Below are 22819 nucleotides of genomic sequence, written 5' to 3'. Positions count from 1 at the left end.
AAAGCAGGAGGCAGAACCCAACGAGGAAATCTCTCATTTAAAAGTTCCCATGGGCCCGAGGGCCGGGAGTCACCTGCTCTGTGCGGCTCCCGGCTCTCCACCGCCCGGGAGGCAGGAGCGCAAACTTGCGCGCGCCTGGGCCCATCTCCACCGCCCGTCTGCATCTAGACTTGATAAGGAGGTGGAAGAAGGGAGACAGGGAAGGAGCAAAGACGAACCCCGAGACCCCGGCCCGAGGAGGAGGGGTCTGCCAGCGCGGGCTGCCAGTCCGGCGACGGTGACTCGGGCGGCGGCGGCGGCGGCGGCCCCCGGATGGCTGCGCGTCCGGGCTGCGCAGCCCGGCGGGCAGCGGAGGTGCCGGCGGGCGGCGGGGCGCGAAGCCGCCTCCTCGCCAACCCCAGCTGCCTCCTCCTCTCTCCTCCACCTCCTCTACCTCCTCCCCTTGCCCGCCAGCTCCCTCCCTCCCTCGCCCAAGCCCCAGCCCGGTGCGGACAGGCAAGGGGCGCGCTCCGCGGCCTCCTCGGGCGCCGCGAAGTTGGGAGGCGCGCAAAGTGCGGCGCAAGGGGGGCCGCCGGGGGTCCCGCCTGCAGCCCCTTGCCCGGGGCCGCGGCCCCTACCTTCCTTGCACCTCTCCCGGCCGCTTACCCGCCGGCTTGCTCCCCCGGCCAAGGGCTCACTAGCGCTTCTCCATGGTCGCGGCGGCTAATCGATGATTGAACCGAACAAAGAGCAGCGGCGAGATCAATTCCTAATACCTATCGATGGGCAGCGGGCAGCCAAACCCCGGCGAGCTCGGGCGGCCGCCGCCCGCCGCCCCGGGGCGCCCGCCCGCCCGCCCAGGGACCTCGCCAACGCGCCCAGGGCGCGCCCCGGGGCTCCCCACAGCCGCGCGGCCGGCGCTGCCCGCACTAACCTGGAGTCGCCGTAGATCAAATCGCTTCCAATATTGAAACATCGATCCCACATTGGCGGCCATCTTGGGGGCTATTCGAGACGCGCACACACAAGAGTTTGGCTTTTCTCAATGGCTGCACTCAATATCCGGGCTGGACTCCCCCCAGCCCCGGGGCCGCCGCGGGCCGCCGGGGCCCTGCGCGCCGCAGCCCGGGGCCCCTCGGGCGCCCCCCGGCCTCCTGCCACCCGCTGTCCCTCGGCGCCGCTGCACCGCCGCCGCCGCCGCCGGGCCCGGGAGCCGTGCGCCCCCCCGACCCCCGGAGGGCGCGGGCGGAGCGCGCCGGGCGGGGACCTCGGCGCCCGCTCGGGGGAGGCGGCCGGGGATGGGGTGTGAGGGGAGGGGTGGGGGGGAGGCAGCCTCTCCGAGAGGCGCCGGCGCCACCGCTGCCCTGCCTGCAGCCGGCTCCCGGGCCCGCGGAGCGCTCGCTGCATCTCCCCCCCCAAGTCCGGGGTCGGTGTGCCGCGCGATTGCACTTGACTTTGGCTTTTTGCAAACTTATCAATACTGACGTAACGTGCTGATCAATGCAAAGGGAAGTTTGGGGGGGGAGGTTGCGGGAGGCAGGCGCGCAGGGCGCCTGCCCCCTCTGCACCTGTCTGCCCCCTCTCCCAGCCTTGCACACTAAAAACAAAAAGTTAATAGTTTGCAATGCATTTTTTTCTTTTGCAATCGGAGCACACATGACACGTGCCTCGGGATGCCGCCGCTCCTCCGCCAGATAGGGTTGGGATCCGAGGGTTGCAGCCGGAACTTGGGTATGCATAGACTTGCTCGCGGGCGAGAGGGTGGCATCCGCCCGGGGGCGCCACTGAGTCATGAGCAATGTCACCAGTGCAGCGCACGGTTTCCACGCCACTATATATTTATCACTACTAGTGGGTCATCTTAGCTGTGATTCAGGGTTCTTCGTGGAGGTGGGGGAGAGCTTCAGGTCTTTTGTAATACCGGTTACTGTTATTATTGTCTGGGGAATATCCCCCCACAACTTTCCAAGGTGAAACCCTTTTACAGTTATAATTATTATTGGAAGGGGTTCTTAACCAAACCTACGCAGGGCCTTTTCCTCCAGTGGGCTGGTTCTATTGTTACAACTGTTGAGGGGGCCCCTGCCCTGCTGTGAATACGCTGGATCCTTAAGGTCTCTGGAGGCTTCTGCTATTGTTAAAGTCACAGTTACTCCTTTTCAGCATGATGTTCCTTTATTATGATTGTCTTGGGGGAGAGGATCTTTAGCCCAGCTAAAGGGAGGTCTTTTGCAATTCTTCAGACTCTGGACAACAGGGCTGATCAGATTTCTTATTTTACATTTTTCCCTTTCTTTTAGCCTCTGTTCAAGTCCAATCACCCCCAAGAGAAACTTATACTCCAAGCCCCCTCCAGCACCAACCACTTACCCCCTTTCCCCTGCCCCGGGGGTTACCTTTCTTCTCTAGCATGTGTCTCTGCCACATACCACCTCACCCAAAAAAGAGGGGCATGTCCCCCTTTTCTCAGGTCAAAAGATCTGCTGTTATGGACAGCAAATTGAAATTATATTCTCTTTATGATCCAGCTTGGACTTCTGACATCACTCTTGGTCTGGGACAATAGATCAATACAGTGGGTTATAAAAAGATAAAGTTTAGAAGAGTTGTTGAGGAGAGAGAATTGTGATGGATATTTTTGATGATTTTCCAATATTCGCGTCTCAGAGCTCGTGCTTCAAGGCAATTAAAGTTTTTAATGTAATGTAAATAATTGTTTCATAAATGCTTCAGAAGAAGGTGTGATCTTTCTGAGCAATCATTCAAGCTGTTTAAAAAATGTAATGTGATTTAAACAAGGGTACAGTGTTTCTGTTTCTATCCCCATACATTTTCCATGAGGTCTGGGTAAATATATTAATGCAGGAGTTGAGTGACTCCTAAGACCAAAAGTACAGCGTTCACCAACATGTAATGAATTAGGTCTAGTTAGCAATTCCAAGTGGCCTGTTTCCCTGCCAGATTAAATTGCACATGATGTGTGGTTTATCTCAGCTCTCGATAACTTCACGTTTAAATTACAGCTCTCATTCTGCAAAATGAATTTAGGGAAATTTCCTAACTATTGCATTGCAATTTTTTAAAATGGCTACATTTTCTCCCGAGCATCTGTAAAGCTATAGTTTCCTTGTCTTTGAGTCTGTTTTTAAAAGAACCGTAATAAAAAATCTAGAGTGAGTGTTGAAACCCTTCCAAGCAATGCTTAGCAAACCACGGGTTTGATAAAAGATTATTTTAAACTTATATCTGATTTTACAGTTGACATCATGTACTTCATGATATAATGTACTGAGAAGGACACATCACTTCTGTGGTATTCTTGCCAAAAGTGCATAATCTGAATCTCATTGTGAAGAAATATCAGACAACCCCAAATGGAGGGAAAATTCTAAAAAATAAACAGCCCATTCTCTTCAAAAAGGTCAATGTTACATGAAACACCCAGAATGTGGAACTATTCGAGATTAAAGGAAGCTAAAGAGACTTGACAAGTGATTATAAAGTATGATCTGGGATTTTCTTTTACTATAAAGTGGATTAATTGGAACCAGTGGCAAACTTAGAATAAAGTCACAGATTAGATAATAGTATTGTATCAATGTTGATTTCCTGATTTTGATCGTTACACTATGGCTATGTAACAAAATATCCTTGTTTTTAGAGAACACACTGAAGTATTTAGGAACAGAGACAGACATCATGTCTGCAATTAACTCTCAGAATTAGTACAGATGAAAATAATATGTATCTATATATTTATATCTGTATAGAGTGATAAAGCAAATGTTGCAAAATGTTAAACACTTGAGGACTCTAGGTGACAAGTACACAGAAAGTCTTTGTACTTGCAACATTTCTGGGAATCTGAAATTATGTTAAAATTAAAAGTTGAAACAAAAAAATAAATCTAGGTCTGACTTTTGTTTCAGCTGTTAGGGACTTTTAGGCTTCCAAATAAAAATTCTGCATGGAACTTTTCCCCTTTCCTGACTGAGGGAGGCTGCACCTTTGACCAAGCAGGAAATTGCCACAGCAAATATGCTTACCGACTAGCAGTGAGAAAATCCAATAATTCAGATTGTTTTAAGTCTGTGATATTTTTAAATGACTTAATGCAGTGAGTCTCTGAAGAATTCCAACAATTTTAATGGTAGAAACTTGCTGTCCCGCTGAGGAATGGGTTGCTACATAAATACTGAATGATCGTGTCTTTCTGTCTGGGCTGAAACATATTAGCTTTGCTTAGTGGCTTATTGCTTTATTCACAAAATAAATTTCAGTCGACTCTCTTCACCATATTCCAAGTGCATCATGAGACTGTGCCTTATTAGATGTGGGGGCTTGTATTCCAAAGGCATCTGTAACTGTCTCAGACTCAGTAATAATGAATTAAGCAGTTAAGTGTTTACCCCCTAAACAGAGTTAGCTGGGGAAATGAAATTATTATGGGTGCTCCTTAATGAAATATGGTAAGCCAGAAAATTCTGACTTTTTCAGTAAATGATAGCCTTAGATTTAGGAAACAAAGCACTAAAATTTAAAATATTTTTGTAAAAGCTGTTTTTCATGTTCTAAGCACTTTCTCTCAAATACACACAGGTATACAGATATACAAAAACTTAAGTTCCTGATTCCCAAAGACCCACACATCAAGATGAATATTAAAAATTACAATGGAAAAGAAGATACCTCCCCTCCCCTGGAGAATCCAAGGGCAGCTTAGGGCAACCTATCCTCAAACAGAAGCACACAGAGAGCAGGGGCCCTTTAGGAAATTCATAAACTGTGAAAGAATCCCAGGGAAGATAATGGCAGGTCCTTAGCCACAAGCATAATGATATGCGAAATCCCCAGCATCAAAGCTGAAACAAAAGAAAATGTCCTTCGGTAGCTCTGCATTGCCCACTGCAGCTGCCAGGCAGGGAGAAAAACAACTACAGACTCACAAATTCATCTGGAAATATTAAATAGCCCTAGGAGAGATATAGATTTGGGACTGCCTGGCAGACACCCACAGGGTGCGCTCCTGGAGGCTGGCCCATGGTCAGGTCAGGCACCCTGTGGCCAGGCCAGCCCAGTGACAGCTACAAGGACCAGGCCAGCAGTTCCTGACACAATGCTGCCAACCACTATCACTATTAAGCACCTGCTGGTTGTTGGATGCTTCATAAACCATTAGCATTACATGGTGGTTAGATTCTGCATGGCTCTGGAGCCAGACTGCCTGGGTGTGAATTCCAGCTCCACCACTTATAAGCTCTGTGACCTTGTGCAAGTTAGTTTACCTCTCTGTGCCTCATTTTCTTCATGTGTACAATGTTGCTAATTATACAGTGTGATGAGGATTCAGTGAGTTAATCTAGGCAAAGCACTGTGTAAACATACAGTACCTGTTACCTTTCATTATTATTGGCCCCACAATGGACTGGACAGGGTTCAATATTCACATATTACAGATGGAAAGACTGAGGCCCTGAGAGAAGTGGCGGGTTCCTGATCATGATTGTGACCAAGGTTGCAAAGGAACAGAATCAGAGGGCTTGTATTCCAAAGGCATCTGGGTTCGATGTACTGTGTTCACTCACAGCAATCCAGGAGTCTTGTACTATAGCCTTCTCTGCCTCTCATAGAGAGGAAGAATGCAGACTACCAGAGAGAAAAAGGGCTGCAGCTTTAACCATGTACCAACACTGTGACCAAACTGGAGAGAAGCAACACGAGAACAGGCTGTCTTGACCTGATTTCCCCTCCAATGTCAGGGGATAGTGCACGTAAGTGATAGTGTATCCTACTGAGCTGATCGTCTGCCTTTTGCTCCCCACCACTACTCACTACCCAGGAGCTCAGTGTCCAGCAAGGCTGACCTCTGTGGACTACATCTCCCACGCTCCCTTGTTCTCTTTCACTTGGGTTTGGCCAACAGGAGGCTCTGTTGGAAGATAAGTAGGAGGAGAGAGAGTTTAGGGTATTTATTCTCCAGTTCCCTCCCTACCCTGCTGCAGTTTTGAAAGTGACTGGGTCATTCTACAGCCACTGCCCCTGTCAAGCTGTCCTCTCCTGCTCTCACTGGACCCCAGGAACTTCTACCTCTCCCTTCAGGTCTGGAGTGGAAATAGCTCCCCCCTCTTGACAGCACCTGGGGGCCTCAACAATTCCTTGCCTACAGCTGTGCAAATAGTCTCCTTATTAAAAAATCCCAGCTAAGTGGACCTGTTGGGACCCTGAATGACACCTACCACAGAATACTATTCAACTGTTAAGAAAGATGAAGGTCAATTGTATGTGTTGAGGTGCATGCTTATATATGTTTATAATGTATGGTAAAGTAAACATAAGCAGGTTAGGGAACAGCATCATGGAATAATGCCATCTTTGCTTAACATGTGGTACTTTGGAAAAAGTCGAGAAAACTAGATATCAGATGGTTAACAGATAATAGTTTTGGAAAGTGGACTTAGAGGCTTTTTATAATTTCTGCACGGTTGTCTTAACTTTTTTATGAGCACAAATTACTTTTATCATTATGAATCTTCATTTGAGTGAGGGTCTGTTTCCTCCTGGGACACTGATTGACACACATCCCACAGAATACCACATCTATCTGAGATATCTATAAAAGAAGACCTGATTAAATAGATTTCATGTTCATGGGCTGAAAGAATTAACAGGATGAAGATGTCATTTCTCCCCAAATTAATCCATAAATTTAAGGCCATTTCGATCAGAATAGCAATAATGCTTTTGGCTAAAGTTGACAAGCCCATCTTAAAATTCTTTTTTTTTTTTTGTAGAGACAGAGTCTCACTGTACCGCCCTCGGGTAGAGTGCCGTGGCGTCACACGGCTCACAGCAACCTCTAACTCTTGGGCTTACGCGATTCTCTTGCCTCAGCCTCCCAAGCAGCTGGGACTACAGGAACCATCTTAAAATTCTTATGAAAATGCAAGGGTCAAGAGTAGCCAAAGCAAGTTTGAGAAATAACAAGATAGGAGAACTTTGCCTTTCAGATAATGACTTCATATGAAGCTCTAATAACAAAGATAGTGAGGCAGAAGGACAGACAAACAGACTCAAGGGACAAAATTAAAAGCCCAGACACAGACTCGCACGAATATAGAACAGACACACAAATAGATGACAGAGCTGGCAATATGAACTAGTAAGGAAGGAAAAGATTTCATTTTCAATATGATGCTGGACCAACTGGCTATCCATATGGGAAAAAATACAATTAATCTCTACCTCACACCATACACAAAAATCACCTTCAGGTGGAGATGTCTGTACACTGTGGATTTAAAGAAGGTAACTCCTCTCGTTCCCTTTTTCCAACAGCACAGAACTGTGGAAGAGCACAAACCGTTGCTGCAGTTTTCTGAGGTGCAAGGCCCAGAGGGCTCACTGCCTTCAAATCCTTTTCACTTCTGCTTTCCACAGAGTCCCCTGCACTACAGCAACCTCTCCAGTCTCTATTTTTAATTTCTCTACCCTCAAATTGTTCTTCCATCTTCTCTCCTCATTGCTCACCTTCCGTTTCTCCAGTTCCTTCTCCCTCTTCTCTTCTCTTTTCTCCCTTTGTTTCTCCTCCTCAGCCCTCATTTCTCCTTCCTCTTCTTCCAACCTGAGGTTCTCGAATTTAATCTTCTCAGCAAAAGGTGGGCCTGGAGCAAAACAAAAAAGAGGAAGAACTCCGTAACTCCTTAAGTTAAGGAGATATGAATGCTTACACTTGTCTTTTTGTCCCTCTCGAAGCATTATACTGGCACCACCATTGTTGTTGCCATCATGGTGCCTACTATGCACCAGGGACTTCACTAGCACCCTCCCCAGATTGCATGTCAAACAGAGCCCATTTGACAGATAAGACTCAGAAAGGACGAACAGCTCACCCAAATTCTCTCAGTAGGACAACAGCTGAGCATGATTTGAAAGCTGGGTGCAAAGAAGTGCACCTTGGTGGCGCTAGTGCAAAAGCCTCCCCCACTTTCATTTTAGCTTTTCCCCCTGCCCGTGCTCAGGGGAGGAGGACAGGGAATTAAGATGCCATTTAGACATATCAGAGTCAATGGGGAGGGGGCATATGGCTACTGCCCAACCTCCTTGGCACTTCTAGTTTCTCAGCCCTTGGCTTCCACAGACCTAAAGATGATTCACACAAAAGATGACCTCACAGGACAGGAAAATAATAATGTGGCTGTCTCTGCCTGCATTCACAAGCTAGGCTCAATCTGCCCATCATAACTCCCTCCGTATGAAGCACTCAGAGATGAGTGTTGCCATTTCCTCTCTGTGATAGCTGAGAAAACGGGATCTCAGACAGGGTGTCTTGCTCAGTGTCACCCAGCCTGGGAGCAGCAAGCCAAATCCTGTTTTATTTGATACCAGGTCTCAAGTTTGTGAATTTTAGTGTCACTCCCTTTCCTTTCTCATGTGCCTCTCACTCCTCCATGGAGGATGGAGGAGGGGCTGAAACCAGAGCCAACTCTGCCTTGTACACATAGTCTCTGGCCACATTCTCCAGAACTCTGAGGGTCCATGATGAAGATTCTAGAAGCTTTTCTTTGAAGGTTGGGTCTCCATCCCTCCAACTCCAGAGACCTCTGAGGATTAAACAACTCATCATCTGGAGGGGAAAAGCACCTCCATTCAATCACTCCCTAACCCAGGAAATAAATCCACTCTCTTACCATGACCCCTCTTGCTCCAACTTTTCATATCCATCAGGGTCTCTGGCAAATGCCTGTCATCAGGACCTTAAAAAGTTATCTGTTCTCTGCCTTCAAATAGCCTAAGAAAGAGACTCTAAAATGTACCTTAGGTCCCAAGGCCAGAGTCTAATCCGACACCCATGTGCCACACCCTTTTCTGTATACACATGTGTACTGTCACTATGTGTCACATATTTGCACAGATGTGCACAGAGGTAGTCATGTGCACATGCTCCTGTCTGCACTTGGTCACACCTGCACGCACATTGGGTGCTTACACCCCCTGCATATGCTCACTTACGTGTGTTTGCACATGCATGGACACAAGTCTACATGCCTGTGCACATTTGTACACAAGCCAGAAATGGGTTCTCTGAGAATCTGACATGCTTGTGTGCTCACACCCACGTTTCCACAGCCTGCATGTGCACACGAATGAATATACAGCTTGGATACACGGGGGGCAGTGTGCCTGGTTGTACCTTCCTGGGATGGGGCAGCGAGGCCTCTCCAGGGGCTTCCTGCAGCCTGGCCTTTGGCAAAAGCCCCACCTGGTGGACACTTGCTGTATGCTCCAACTCCACTCCAAGTCTGGGTGCCCCTGGGACAAGTGACAGCTCTGGAGCCTCAGTCTGGCTAGCCATAACTGAGTGGGCCCAACGTTAGAGTTTGGGACACCCTTTACCCCTTTAGAGCTCCATTCTCTTGTCTCTTCCTCAGGCAGCAAATTCCTTGGCCAAAGGCAGAGAACAAAGGATTAGGACCTGAGGCACGGGTCTGAGTGAATCACTACTCTGTCACTTCCTGACTTCTCTGAGGCCTAATTTGCTCAGCTGTAAAATGGGGGCAAAGTTCTCAAACAGATATTTGGAAGAAGCAAATGACATAGGCACAAGTCTGAAGGCAGACACAGCTTCAAATGAGGACACAAATCCGGGCTCTGCCCCTTCTAGGTGTGTGACCATGGGCAAGTCACTTCACCTCTCCAAAACTGTTCCATCAACTGTAAAGTGGGGTGGGTGGAACAAACAACATCATGGAAGCAAAGTCTGTCATTCTCTGTCTCCATATCTCTTAAAACAATATAGGAATGTTTCAGGGGTGACAGGAAGCATGGCTGCAATCAGAGAGACCTGTTTTGAAATTCTGATTTTAATCCTGGCTCTGCCATTTAGATGTAACCTTGGACAAGTTACTTACTTTTATGACCCTCAGTTTTCCCATCTATACAACGGGAACCTCTTAAGTGTTGTGGTGAGAATTAAACGCCATGCAAAGAGCCTGGCTCCATGAATGCAGGATGCCATGGTTAGTGGTGATATTTTAGGGGGAAAAAACAGATACTTGGAGGGGTGGGTGGTAACTGACCTTTAGGAGCCAGATATCATAATTATATAATTATAATTAATTATAATGTAATTGCTAGGTACTGTTTAAAGTGCTAAGAATTCACTCATTCCATCTCACCACAACCCCACAGATAAGCACTTTTAGTGTCCCCACCTTACAGATACAGGCAGTAAGGCACAGAGATAACTGAATTTGTCCATAGTCACAGAAACAGAGAGTGGATAAAAATCGAGGCAGCCTAATTCCAGAGCCTTCTCAATTTCTGCCTTTCCCTTCTTCCACTGAGCTGTCCTACCAGCTCTGACCTCCCACCATCTCCTAAGTCTAGAAGCTTCCCTAGGAGCTGAAGTCTGCTTTAGAGAGTAAATCTACCACCTCCAGAGTCCCCAGCAGGCCCCCCACTTCCTCCCAATCTCCAGGAGGGCAAATGGCCACGTACATATCATGCGTCTCCTGAGGGCTATGGAATTAAGATAATCTCAGGGAGGTAATAAACATGATGGAAATTACACTAATTAAAGAGCATCTGCTAATCACGGGAGCCGTGTCAGAAAACTTGCATCTGCTGGATGTTGCTACGTGGCATGAAGGTGAAGGGAACCTGGCTGGAGAGGCCTCATACCGCTGCTGAAGCAACACCACAGAGTGGAGGCACAGATGGTGGCCCAGACAAGAGATGAATGTAAAAGAGAGATTAGGCATGGGAAAGTGCACACTTCACACTTTATTTAAAAGTCAGTCACTGGGAAATGGCTGCCTGTTGATGCCGACAATAGCAGAGTCAAGTGTCAATGGCACGGCGTTGTGCAGGATGGCATGGCATGTTGCATGTTGGGAGTTCAACAGCTATTGGGTTAGTAGAATCCTGATTCTGCACCTGCCTAGCTATATGGTCTAAATCTAGGCCGCTTAACCTCTCTGAACATTAGCTGCTGAAGATGAAGCCTATAGCAGCAGACTATTCATATCAATTTTGGAGGGAAAAGTTCATCTTGTTCATCCCTAATTGAAGAAGATCAACAATTAACAGCAGAAACAATAGCCAACACCATGGACATCTCATTTTGTTCAGCTAACACAATTCTGACTAAAAAATTAAAGTTGAGCAAACTTTTCACCTATGATGGGTGCCAAAACCCAGATCTGCTACAAACAAGACCAGAGTTTTCAATGGAAACTTTAGACATGTGGGATCAAGATCTCAAAGCATTCTTTAAAAAAATTGTAACAGGAGATGAAACATGGCTATATTAGTATGATCCTGAAGACAAAGCACTGGATGTGGTCCAGTCAAAGCAAAAGTAGACCAGTCAAGAGCAAAGGTCATGGTAATAGTTTTGGGAGGTGCTCAAGGCATTTGCTTGTAGACTTCCTGGAGGGCCAAAGAATGACAATATCTACTCATCATAAGAGCATTTTGAGAAAGATAACCAATGTTTTAGCAGAAAAATGCCCAAGACATCTTCACCAGAGAGTCTTTCTCCACATGACAATGTTCCAACTCATTCATTTCATCGAACAAGGGCAATTTTGTGAGGGTTTTGATGGGAAACCATCAGGCATCCACCTTACAGTCCTAATTTGGTTCTTCTGAGTTCTTGTTGTTTCTTAATCCTAAAGTCTGTAAAGGGCACTGTTTCTCCTTCAGTTACTAATGTAAAAAAGACCGCCTTGACATGGTTAAATTCCCAGGACGTAGGGATGGACTAAATGGCTAGCATCACTACTTCTTGTTTTTTTTTTTTTTTTGTGGTTTTTGGCCAGGGCTGGGTTTGAACCCGCCACCTCCGGCATATGGGACCGGCGCCCTACTCCTTGAGCCACAGGCACCACCTCACTACTTCTTTTTTTTAAATTGTTGGGGATTCATTGAGGGTACAATAAGCCAGTTTACACTGATTGCATTTGTTAGGTAAAGTCCCTCTTGAATCATGTCTTGCCCCCAAAAGGGTGGCACACACCAAGGCCCCACCCCCCTCCCGCCTTCTTTCTCTCTCTCTGCTCTCCCCTTCTCCCACCCCCACCATGACCTTAATTGTCATTAATTGTCCTCATATCAAAATTGAGTACATAGGATTCATGCTTCTCCATTCTTGTGATAGCATCACTACTTCTAAAAATGTCTTGACCTTAAAGGAGCTTATATTCAGTGATAAAGTTTGTATTTTGTATCATTTAATTCTGCTTTCCATGAACTTTTAAAAGTCCCCTATATGAGGAAAATAAATCAATCACAACTACACAAGTCAACAAGAAGGATAGTCACGTATAATGCCAAGAGAGGAAAGCAAGTGTAGAGGAACACAAACCGTATGACACTTACATGAACTTGAAGAGCAAGCCTGACTTGTGTAGTTGTGATTCATTTATTTTCCTCATATAGGGGACTTTAAAAAGTTCATGGAAAGTGGAATTAAAAGATACAAAATACAAACTTTATCACTGAATATATATTCTCACAATATATACCATGTATTTTTTTCAGAACGCATTCATATGCTTCAATAAAGTTTCATTCATAGGGGTGATAAACACCAAACTCAAGGCTAGAGATGACCTGGCAGAGGGAGGAAGGACTGAGCTTGGGGAAGAGTTGATGGAGAGGGAGAGGGTTATAGCTGGCAATCTTTTAATTATTTTAACTGGATGGTAGATATACAGATGCTATCTGAAGTAGATCAAAATAAATTTCAAAGCACAGAAGTAGAACTGGAGTATTATTTGATCTCATGGGAAAACCAAGAACTAAACGTTGGAATTTGAGACCACCCTGAGCAAGAGCAAGACCTTATCTCTAAAAAATAGCTGGGTATTGTGGCAAGCACCTATAGTCCCAGCTACTCAGGAGGCTGAGGCAAGAGAATTACCTGAGCCCAAGAGTTCGAGGTTGTTGTGAATTATGCCATGGCACTCAACCCCAGGGTGACTGGGTGAGACTCTGTCTTGAAAAAAAAAAAAAAAAGAGCTAAATGGCCTTTCCGCCACTTAGTGAATAACCCTGGGGATGCCTCATCTTTCCAGACATCAGTCTCCTCGCAGGCAACAATAATGGTCTGAAATAAAGCAGTGAATGTGTCTGGTGCAGAGGGCATGATAATTGTTGAAGATAACTATTGCTCATTTGGTTAAGTTCCAATTTTCTTTTTTTTTATTTTAGATATTTTAATTTTTCCAAATTTGTTATTTATCAGGAATGACTGAAATAAAAAATATAATTGAGTCCCATCATCATCATGGAAATGGCTTTAAGAGAAAACTGGTCAGATGAATATTATTGCTTCCCATTTTCAACCAGTAAATAGTTACCATTGATAAATAGATAGCCATGAGCCTGTCGAGAATGTTCAAGATATGTTATATAATACAACATGCCTGTTCACAGTGGGAAACTAGGTAACTTATGTGTACTTCTTGATTTCATGGTATAAGACAAGCACAAAAGCACCACCCATGCCTCTGAGAACACTGGACCATGCACCCTTGAAAAAAGCTTTGCCTCCTTCATCACAAAGGATCTTCCTCCAGCAGTCAGTCGTGCCAGTGTACATGTCAGTTCATTTGTGCCCTGACTGCATCATCATGCGACGGCGAACAGTGTCAAACGGATAGGAAGTCAACCCAGCAACGGCAGTGACAGACTGTGCAATCATCCAGGGATCTGGAAGCATTCCCTTTACAGTGTCGTAGGTACCGAAGTAGGCAGCTCGGTAGATGATAATACCCTGGACAGACACGTTAAAGCCTTGGTACAGGTCCCTAAGCCCATCAGATTTATAGATCTTAACCAGGAAGTCACCAAGGCCTTTGAATTCCCTTTCCGCTCCAGCTTTACCCACATCAGCTGCTAAACGGATACGAGCAAAATCAAGGGGGTACACAAAACACAAGGATGTGGCCCCAGCGGCACCACCTGATGCCAGATTCCCTGCAAAGTAGTGCCAGAACTGGGTCCTCTTGTCCACACCACCCAGGAAGATCTGCTTGTATTTATCTTTGAAGGCAAAGTTGAAAGCCTGGGTGGGGAAGTATCGGATGACATTGGCCAGGTTACCACGCCAGAAGGACAGGACTCCCTGCTCCTTGGGGATACAGACCATGCAGTCTATAATACCCTTGTATTGCTTATCCGCAGTGATTTGCTTGCTGGCATGCTGTACCTGCAGCAGCAGCTTGACTCGCTCGATGGGCACTACTGCGGTCTTGGAGATGGCCACGGCCACTCCACCTGCCAGGAAGTCCTTGATGAAGGACACAGTGGCATTTGTCATATTGAAAGGAAAGAAGAGGCACACGACTGCAAGACAGGACTAGGCCGAGAACCGGCTTTAATTCCGGGGTTATGGGTAAGTTCCAATTTTCATGTCAGTTTTCTTAAAACACAGTGGCTTGATGTCCCCAAGAATGTAAGTATTATGGAGGGCAGGGGAGATGCAGTGATTCCCCTGGTATTTGCTCATTTTTGTAGTCAACACACACTCTCAGTGGTACCAGTGCTGAAAAGAGTTTCTGTCCTGCCCATTAGCGTATCCTAGACAAAAGCTCAGAGGCCACAATGAATGGGCTCTAGACACAGATTCCAAGACATTTTCATGCACATACAACTAGAACCTATTTCTGTGAGCCCACTGCAAGAGGCCATTGTGTCTCCAAAAATATATTCACAAAGCATGGGCTAGCAGAAGGTCACAATTCCTTTCCTCAGTCAGACAACAAGTAATTTATCAAACCCCACACTGTGGTTGGTGTTGAAGATATGACAGTGAGAAAGTCCTTAGAGTTACTGTCCTTATGGCTATCACAGTCCACAAGGATATGAAACTGACTCTTGTAAGACAATTAGAGGCTAATACTACACGGTATGACTTGGAATCAAGCACTGAGGTAACAGAATTGCAGGTAACTAGCACATAGTAGCAAACAGGAAATAATTGTTAAAGAAAGTAAAAAATGAAGGATGAGGGAGGAAAGATGAAGATAAAAGAGAGAGGAAGGGAGGATGGACAAGAAGGAGGAAAGGGATGGAATTTGTTAACAAAGTAGAAACAAGGAGAGATGATGGAGTTGTAAGGAAGTCTCCTTGGGGAAAGTAGGATTTATGGCATCAGATTTTTCCTGGTTTCTGCAATAACAACCCCCAAGCCAAAATTGCTTAAGGCAACAAATGTTTGCTTGTTTCTTGTTCTTGAGAAGTGTCCACTTTAGGTCTGCTGAGAGCCCTGCTCCATCAACCACACTCAGGCACCCAGGGGGGCCATGGCAGGACACATAGAAACATGGTGATTCATGCATTGTCTACTTGTAAAGGCTTCTACCCATAAATGTCACTCACATTCTTTGGCCAAAGCACGTTTCACGGGCAGGCCCAGCCTCCAAGAAGTGAGTACCATCCCACCATGTGCCTTGAGAACTGAACAGGATACAAAACTTGGCATTTTTCCAGTCCTCTCCAGTCTGTGCTTAAAGCTCTAGGGGTTGAAACTGCTGGATTGGAGATGTTTTGGGGGCAACACTTTAATGAGCATGGTGGTTATGCAAAGGCAATGTGCCTGTTAATCTGCTCTTTTAAATCAAGGAAAAATGCACAGACAAACTTAGGTAGAAAAGTTATTAGGATGCCAACAAATTTACAGGCTCCTTGGGAATCCCAGAAAGAGACATGAGAGAGTCTCTATCCTCAAAGAGAAGACCAAGAGAAAGGAGGGTCTGGCAGAAGGAGCAACGTGGGGGCTGAATGGGGCCAAGAGATAGAGCTGCGAGGGAAATCCTGGGGACAAGATGTATCAGACAGACATGTATAGGGACACTTGATTTCTAGCTCTATGTGTATTATGTATAAATCCCAATTCAGAGATCAGGTGTACAAGAAATAGTGGGGTCTCCGTTTGTCCTATAAGCCAAGTTAATATCTGCTTCAATTGATAGCCCCACCTCCAATGGAATGATGGGCGAAAGGATGGCACCTGTTCTTACATCCCCACCTCCCTGACCCTGTTTCAAATGGCAAGAACTTAATTCATTAATTTACTCTCAACATATTTTTTCATATGTATTTGCTTTCTATTTAGGGCAAGAGATGCCAGTTTTCTTCTTAGAATGTTGATAGGAAGTTTCCTTTTACAAATACATTTATTTAAGTAAAAAGTGAGCTAAGTTAGAGAAAAATATTAAGGAAATAATAATAGAGATGGCACACAAATATGGCAAAAATTGTGAATGTGGGGTGGCGCCTGTGGTTCAAAGGAGTAGGGTGTGGGCCCCATATGCCGGAGGTGGTGGGTTCAAACCCAGCCCCGGCCAAAAACTGCAAAAAGAAAATTGTGAATGTGGGTGGGAAGGATTGATGGACTGTGCTGAGTAGGTCTTGGTTGTGACATTAGATGTGTCAAGTTTAAATCCAGGTCACATTTGCAATATAACCTTGAGCAAGCTACTGAACTTACTGGAGTCTCAGGTTCCTCATCTGTAACATGGAGATGATAACAATGAACATTATTATCAAAGTTCATAACCCACTTTAACCAAACCCTTTGTGACCAGATGTATTTTTGGAATCCTGTGTACTGTACATTATGAGGAGGGTCTGGGCAGCAGCCTATGACCAGGCACATTGCTATTTCTGCAGCAAATATATGACTATTCACATTAAGTGGGGGTTTTAAGACAGTCAATACATTGCAATAGTCCTGGTCACATTTTTCAGCCAAACAAATTTGCCAGAGACTCAAAAATAAAACCTGTCCTATTCCAGAGCTTTCGGGATTTTGAAATTGCATGTAAGGAGCTGTGGGCCTCGCCCCGCCACATGGGAGGTTGGGTGGGAGGTGAACAAGACTAAGTGAGATGTCAAACACCCAGCACAGCTGGCACAGGATGAGGGCTCATGTCCATGCAGCACCAGGGCAAAGAGAGCGGAGGGTGGCCACAGCCCTGGAGGAAAGGTCTAGACAGAGCAAGAGATGTAGTCAGTGGCCTACAGCATCAATCCTGAGGAGAGATTAGAGAGCTTCCCAAGTTTCTGATGAAGTTCCTCCTCTCTGTAGCCTTCCTCTCCTCCTCTTCTTTCTTCTTCTTTCTTCCTCCTCCTCTTCCTCTCGCATCTTCATTCTGCAGCAGGCAGTTCTATCCAACTATCTTATTGGAGTACCCAAGTACTAGACCCCGAGGTAAGTACAGTCACACATCACTTAACAAAGGGGATATATTCCGAGAAATGCGTCATTAGGCAATGGTGCGTGACATCTCAGATGCTCTCACACACACCGAGGCTGGATGGAGCGGCCTATTGCTCCTAGGCTATGCACCTGTCCACCATGTCGCCTTACAGAATAGTGAAGGCAACTGTACTGTTGATAAGTACCTGTGTTGTATCTGAACATATCTAAATACAGAAAAGGTAATGCTTGAAGGCTATGATGTCACTGGGGGATAGGAATTTTTCAGCTCCTTTATATTCTCACAGGCCTACGGTCATAGATGTAGTCCACCATCAACTGAATTGTTGTTATGCAGTGCCTGACTGTAGTTTGTTGGGAGGAAACATTGAGAGAAGTGTGAACCAAGACAGGGAAGAGAAGGAATTTCATAAAAACATGACTTATTAAGTCAGTTGCCACCCTGGGAAACTGAATTGGAACTTATTCCACCAGGAAACCCTAGGAGACAATGTAACAAACATCCCTTGGCTATTCCACTTGCTGAGTGAGGGAGCTGGGGTATTTACACACCAACTGCTAAGGGTTGCTCCCAGGGGCTGTGCCCTGCAGGTGGGCAAGGCAGACTCTAGCAGCCAGGAAAAGCTTTCTGGCAATGACATATAGGTGCTAGCAGTTAGCAGTCTGAAGGCATGTACTGAAATGAAAGGGTAAGGAAAATGGGTGGGGGCAGGGTGCTGATGGCGTCTGTTACACTGCCACACATTCCTTAAAGGCATATCCTCCATTTTGTTGGAATGTCCCCCTGCCCCTAATTGTGACTCGGAGAAGAATGAGAATGACACTGTCCCCAATTTCAGAGCTAAATCCTGATTGATCTTAAGTCTGAATCAATCATGATGCTCACATTACCCTTGCTGATGATTGGTCTAGAACTGGACATTGTTTGAGCCAATGTGGTGTGAGGGGAGATCTATTGAGGTGCTTCTAGGGAAAGTTTACTGTGAATGGCTCTGTGTCCAGATGCAATAGCTGGTGCTGAGGCAGCCACATCAGGGCCATGAGGTGAAGGAAGCATGCGAGGGCAAAGGCCACATAGAGAGAGTTGATATCACATAGCCACTGGCCACACCAAACCTGGACTTGACTACCTCTGCACTTCCTGTAAGTGAAGAATATAAAAAAAAAAAAAAAAATTATATTTTTAACCTGTTTGAGTTGGAATTATCTGTTACCTACAGGAGAAGGGTATTATTCTGGATATTAAAGGAAAGTATAAATCTGGAAAGGTGAGAAAATGTTAGGAGTCTCAAGTTGTAAGATTGCTTAAAATAAGGTTGGAGTTTAAAGCCTTTAAAACGAGACATGACACAGATGACACCAAGGGCAGGCAGCGACAGAGCTGGTGGGGCTGCACTAGGGAGGGTGGTTTCATGAAGGCAGTTGGATCGGAAGTCACCAAAGACTTGCTGGTTCCATTTCTGTATTGTTACTGGTGGGCAAAGAATTCAGCTCAAGCTCAGGACTCCTACATTTCTTCCCAGGATCATAGACGTTTCCTCCACCAGGAAAGAAAGCTGGGCTGTGCAGGTCGGGAAGATTCTGGGTGGAGATGCAGCCTTAGCGTTCTGGGCTCGTCTGGCCTTCAACGTGTGATTTTGAAGTTGGAAGCGAGAAGATTATAACTCAGAATGGCACGCGGGTGTGAAGCCGGCTGCTTTGCCAGCTATTTGCCTGTATTTAAAACACATATGGGTGATATTTTTAAATATCTTTGCTGTGTGATTGAAAAACATTGCAGTTGCTACTTTGTGGACGTGGGTTTTTATGCAAACCCAGGGACGGAATGATGACTGCATGTTGTACCTACATAGGCTTTTGCTGGAGAGGATGCAAGGACAGAACGGCACAGCCTGCATAAGTGTCAGGCAGAGAATTGGTGCTGGGCCATTCAACATTTAACTTGGGTGTAGGGGCGGCTGGCAAAAGTGCCTTGGTTTCCCCCCCTACTGTGTCTCCCTACTGTCTGTCCCTAGGGTGTGGGTGTCTCTAGGAGCAGACATGTGACTCAGACCTGGCCAATTAGAGCTTTCCAACCCCTTGGACCCAGTGACTGGTTGAGTAGCAAGCTCATGCTCCCAAGGCAAACCAATGAGGCACAACCTGAGACTTTCAGGAACTGTTAGCATGGAGGCACTTCTTCCTGCTAAAGTGGCCAGCTGGTACCTGAAACTGTACCTGAAACCACAAAGTACCATCTTTGCTGCTGAGAATGAAGAGAAAGTGTAGGAAAAGAGAGCCCGAGGGATGGAGAGAACCCTGGATCCAGCCATGCCTGAAATCTACCTTTGGATTCTCTTTCTGTTGTCTTTTCTTCCTTTCTTTTTAAAATTATTGTAAAATATATATATATGTGTGTGTGTGTGTGTGTTTTATATATATATGTATGTGTGTGTGTGTCTCTATATATATATGTCATAAAATTTGCCATTTTAACCCCCCATTCCCTTTTTTGTTAAGAGACAGCGTCTTGCTCTGTCACACAGCCTGGAGTGCAGTGGCTTGATCATAGATCACTATAGCCTCCAACTACTGGCCTTAAGTGACCCTTCCCTCTCACCTCTCAAAGTGTGTGGGGGATGACAGGCGTGAGCCACTGCACCAAGCCAATTTTAACCATTTAAAAATGTACCACTCGGTGGCATTAATGATCTTCACAAGGATGTACAACTATCATCACAATCTATTTCTAAAATCTTTTAACACCCCAAACAGAAACTCTATATTCATTAAACAATACTTTCCCATTTTTGCCCCAGGACTCTTAATTTAGAAACCCCCAAATTTTTCCTCATATCTCTTTGGCTAGAATTGGGTCATGAGCCCATTTCCAAATCAGCACCTGAGTAGAGGGATGGGATGAGCCTGCTTACAGGGGTGGGCTCAACTTCCTTCTCCAGAGGTAAGTGTCTGGGTAGGGAGAGGGCTGGGAACTTGAACAAAACGAAAAGGAGAGGGGAAAGGATGCTGGAAAGGCAACCAACGGCATGTACTACAGAAGATAACACTAGCTGCTCAGCTACCTTTCAGAGGCATCGTAAGATTCACACAAGTTGTAATTCTCTTCAACATTGGGAAGGTGTATGGTGCAGATCATCTTAAACCTGAGAAATTCAGATACAACAGGCACAGGGCAGGGGAGGGGGCACAAAGCTAGTTCTACCCAACACATTGAATTCGTCACATGCTTCTGGTTGCAATTGACAGAGATACAACTCAAATTGGTATAAAGCGAAAATAATTTATTGGCTCAATTAGAAAGTTTACTGGCATGGATGGGCTTCAAGCATAGCTTGATCAAGAGCCTCTGAAGTTGATTCTAGACTTTATCATTCTTCTGCGGGCTTTGATTTCTTCTGTGTTGTCTTCATTCTCAGACAGACTTCGCCCCTTCAGCGTGGCAAATCTGGATACCAGAGCCCAGCTGAACATCCCCAGGGAAAAAAGTAAGCCTCTTTCCAAAAGTTTCATTAGAAATCTTGGGGAAGATTCTTACTGGTCCAGATTAGATCATATACCCAAACCAAGCACTGTGGCTACTAGAACAGGCCAGATCATGGGCCCAGATCACAGGCCCAGTTCTACAGCTGGCGTAGTAAGTGGGTAAAGCCACTGGACTAAGGAAAATTAAGAAGCTACTTTGGGCGGTCCCTGTGGCTCAGTGGGTAGGGCGCCAGCCCCATATACCAAGGGTGGCTGGTTCAAATCTGGCCCCGGCCAAACTGCAACAAAAAAATAGCCGGGCATTGTGGCAGGTGCCTGTAGTCTAGTCTCAGCTACTCAGGAGGCTGAGGCAAGAGAATCACCTAAGCCCAGGAGTCAGAGGTTGCTGTGAGCTGTATGATACCACGGCACTCTACCGAGGGTGATAAAGTGACACTTGTCTCTACAAAAAAACAAAAACAAAAACTTACTTTTATAAGAAAGGGGAATGGTATGCAGGCAAAAGCAGCACTTGTTTCCTATAGTCTTAATTTTCCTGATAGAGAAAATTAAGCCCAAAGACCCTTGCCCAACATCTCACAGCAGTGGACTGAAGCAACGAACTCCAACCCCTGGACTCTTGGCTAATTTACCACCTGCCAGTGAGAGCCAAGACAGTGGTGAGCCTATGGCTTCCTGTAACGCCCACTGCAAACTCCTTTTCATTCCTGATCCTCCTTATCTAAGAATTCTTAGGTACTTTTCTCAACTTGAGGTTTTGTTTACTTTGCAATTGAGACACAAAATTCTAGGGGATTGCTATAGACTAAATTGTATTCCTCCCAGATTCATATGTTAACCCCAATCTGATTGTATGTGGAGATGGGGCCTTTGGGAGATAATTAAGTTTAGATAAGTCGTGAAAGTAGTGCTGTCATGGTGAGATTAGTGTACTTGTAATAAGAAGAGGCACCCGAGATATCGCTCTCTCCCTTTCTCTCTTTCACGCTCCACCCCCTCCTCCCGCCCCACGTTAGGACATAGCAAGAAGGACATCCACAAGCTAGGAAGACGACCTAGCCATCCTGGCATCCTGGCTTCAGATTTCTATCCTCCAGAAGTGTGAGGAAACAAATTTCAGTTGTTTAAGCCACCCTGTTTATGGTATTTTGTTTCAGCAGCCTTAGGGGCTAATGCAGGGATCCATTTAGAGCAACAAGCATTTATTGGGCACCTGTTAAGTATAAGACCTATGCAAGATACTAAGGTTCATTAGGTGAATCTTACAAAGAGCTTGAACCCTAGAAGCAGTATTAAAATATTAACGATAGATTCCTTCTATCTTTTTGTAACTTTGAGATCACTTTTATTTAAGAACAGACATTTCCAACTCATCCAATAATCTCCTTGTAATTTCTTCCTCTCTCCATCTGTTTCTGGAGACAGAATAGCACGTAGACCATAGAATTCTGGATTCATCTTTTCATACTTATTTCTGTCCACGGCAAAAGGAAAAAATTGACAGCTATTAAGAGGGATAGCGGGTACTCTCAAGTGCCCTGTGTTTAGGGCCTTCCAACCTCATTCAATCCTCAAGCCAGCTCAAGTCACAGAGAGGCAAAGTGATTTACCCAAAGTCACACATTTGGGATGTAAAACTGGGATTTGAACCCAGGTCTTTCTGGTTTTAATGTCCATGTTCTTAGCTCCTCTTGGCTAATCAGTGCTATGGATAAATTCGTAAAATACACATGCATCCAAAGTTGAGGCATTATGATGACCTAAATTTCTTCATGATAAAGGCCTCACCACTTGGGCGGTGCCTGTGGCTCAAGGAGTAGGGCGCTGGTCCCATATGCCGGAGGTGGCGGGTTCAAACCCAGCCCCGGCCAAAAACCACAAAAAAAAAAAAAAAGGCCTCACCACTGAAGAATCTGGCTGTGATGTGGATGGACATAGTAAGAACTTTTTATTGACTCTCAAAGAAATAATGGTATTACTTTTGCTATTTACAAGAGTTAAAGTTATTGGGCCTGTCCTCTACACTGGTCACTCCACACGTTTTAACTCTTTCTCCCTCATAATAGTCCTATGAGGTAGGGTCTAGCATCACTCCCATTTTCCAAATGACAAAACTGAGGCTCAGCA

General features: G+C 45.6%; 1 protein-coding gene and 1 pseudogene across 5 annotated transcripts in view; both read right to left on the bottom strand.

Annotated features, from left to right (window-relative positions):
• Positions 1-1046, bottom strand: part of CUX2 (cut like homeobox 2) — a 254962-nt gene extending 253916 nt beyond the window's left edge. For 3 of the 5 annotated variants that reach the window (XM_053590221.1, XM_053590222.1, XM_053590223.1), the window contains exons 1-2: positions 914-1046; positions 646-702 (exon numbers count right to left, since the gene is read on the bottom strand). In XM_053590221.1, coding sequence (XP_053446196.1) covers positions 646-702; positions 914-976 — 120 coding nt within the window. In that variant the 5' untranslated portion in view covers positions 977-1046. The remainder of the gene's footprint in view (positions 1-645; positions 703-913) is intronic. The other 2 variants (XM_053590224.1, XM_053590225.1) reach the window with 1 other exon arrangement.
• Positions 1047-13435: 12389 nt separating this feature from the next.
• Positions 13436-14320, bottom strand: LOC128583874 (ADP/ATP translocase 2-like; annotated as a pseudogene).
• Positions 14321-22819: the final 8499 nt, after the last annotated feature.

Source organism: Nycticebus coucang, chromosome 4, assembly GCF_027406575.1.
Source record: "Nycticebus coucang isolate mNycCou1 chromosome 4, mNycCou1.pri, whole genome shotgun sequence".
NCBI classification, from domain to species: domain Eukaryota; kingdom Metazoa; phylum Chordata; class Mammalia; order Primates; family Lorisidae; genus Nycticebus; species Nycticebus coucang.
This window is presented reverse-complemented; position numbering and strand designations above follow the sequence as displayed.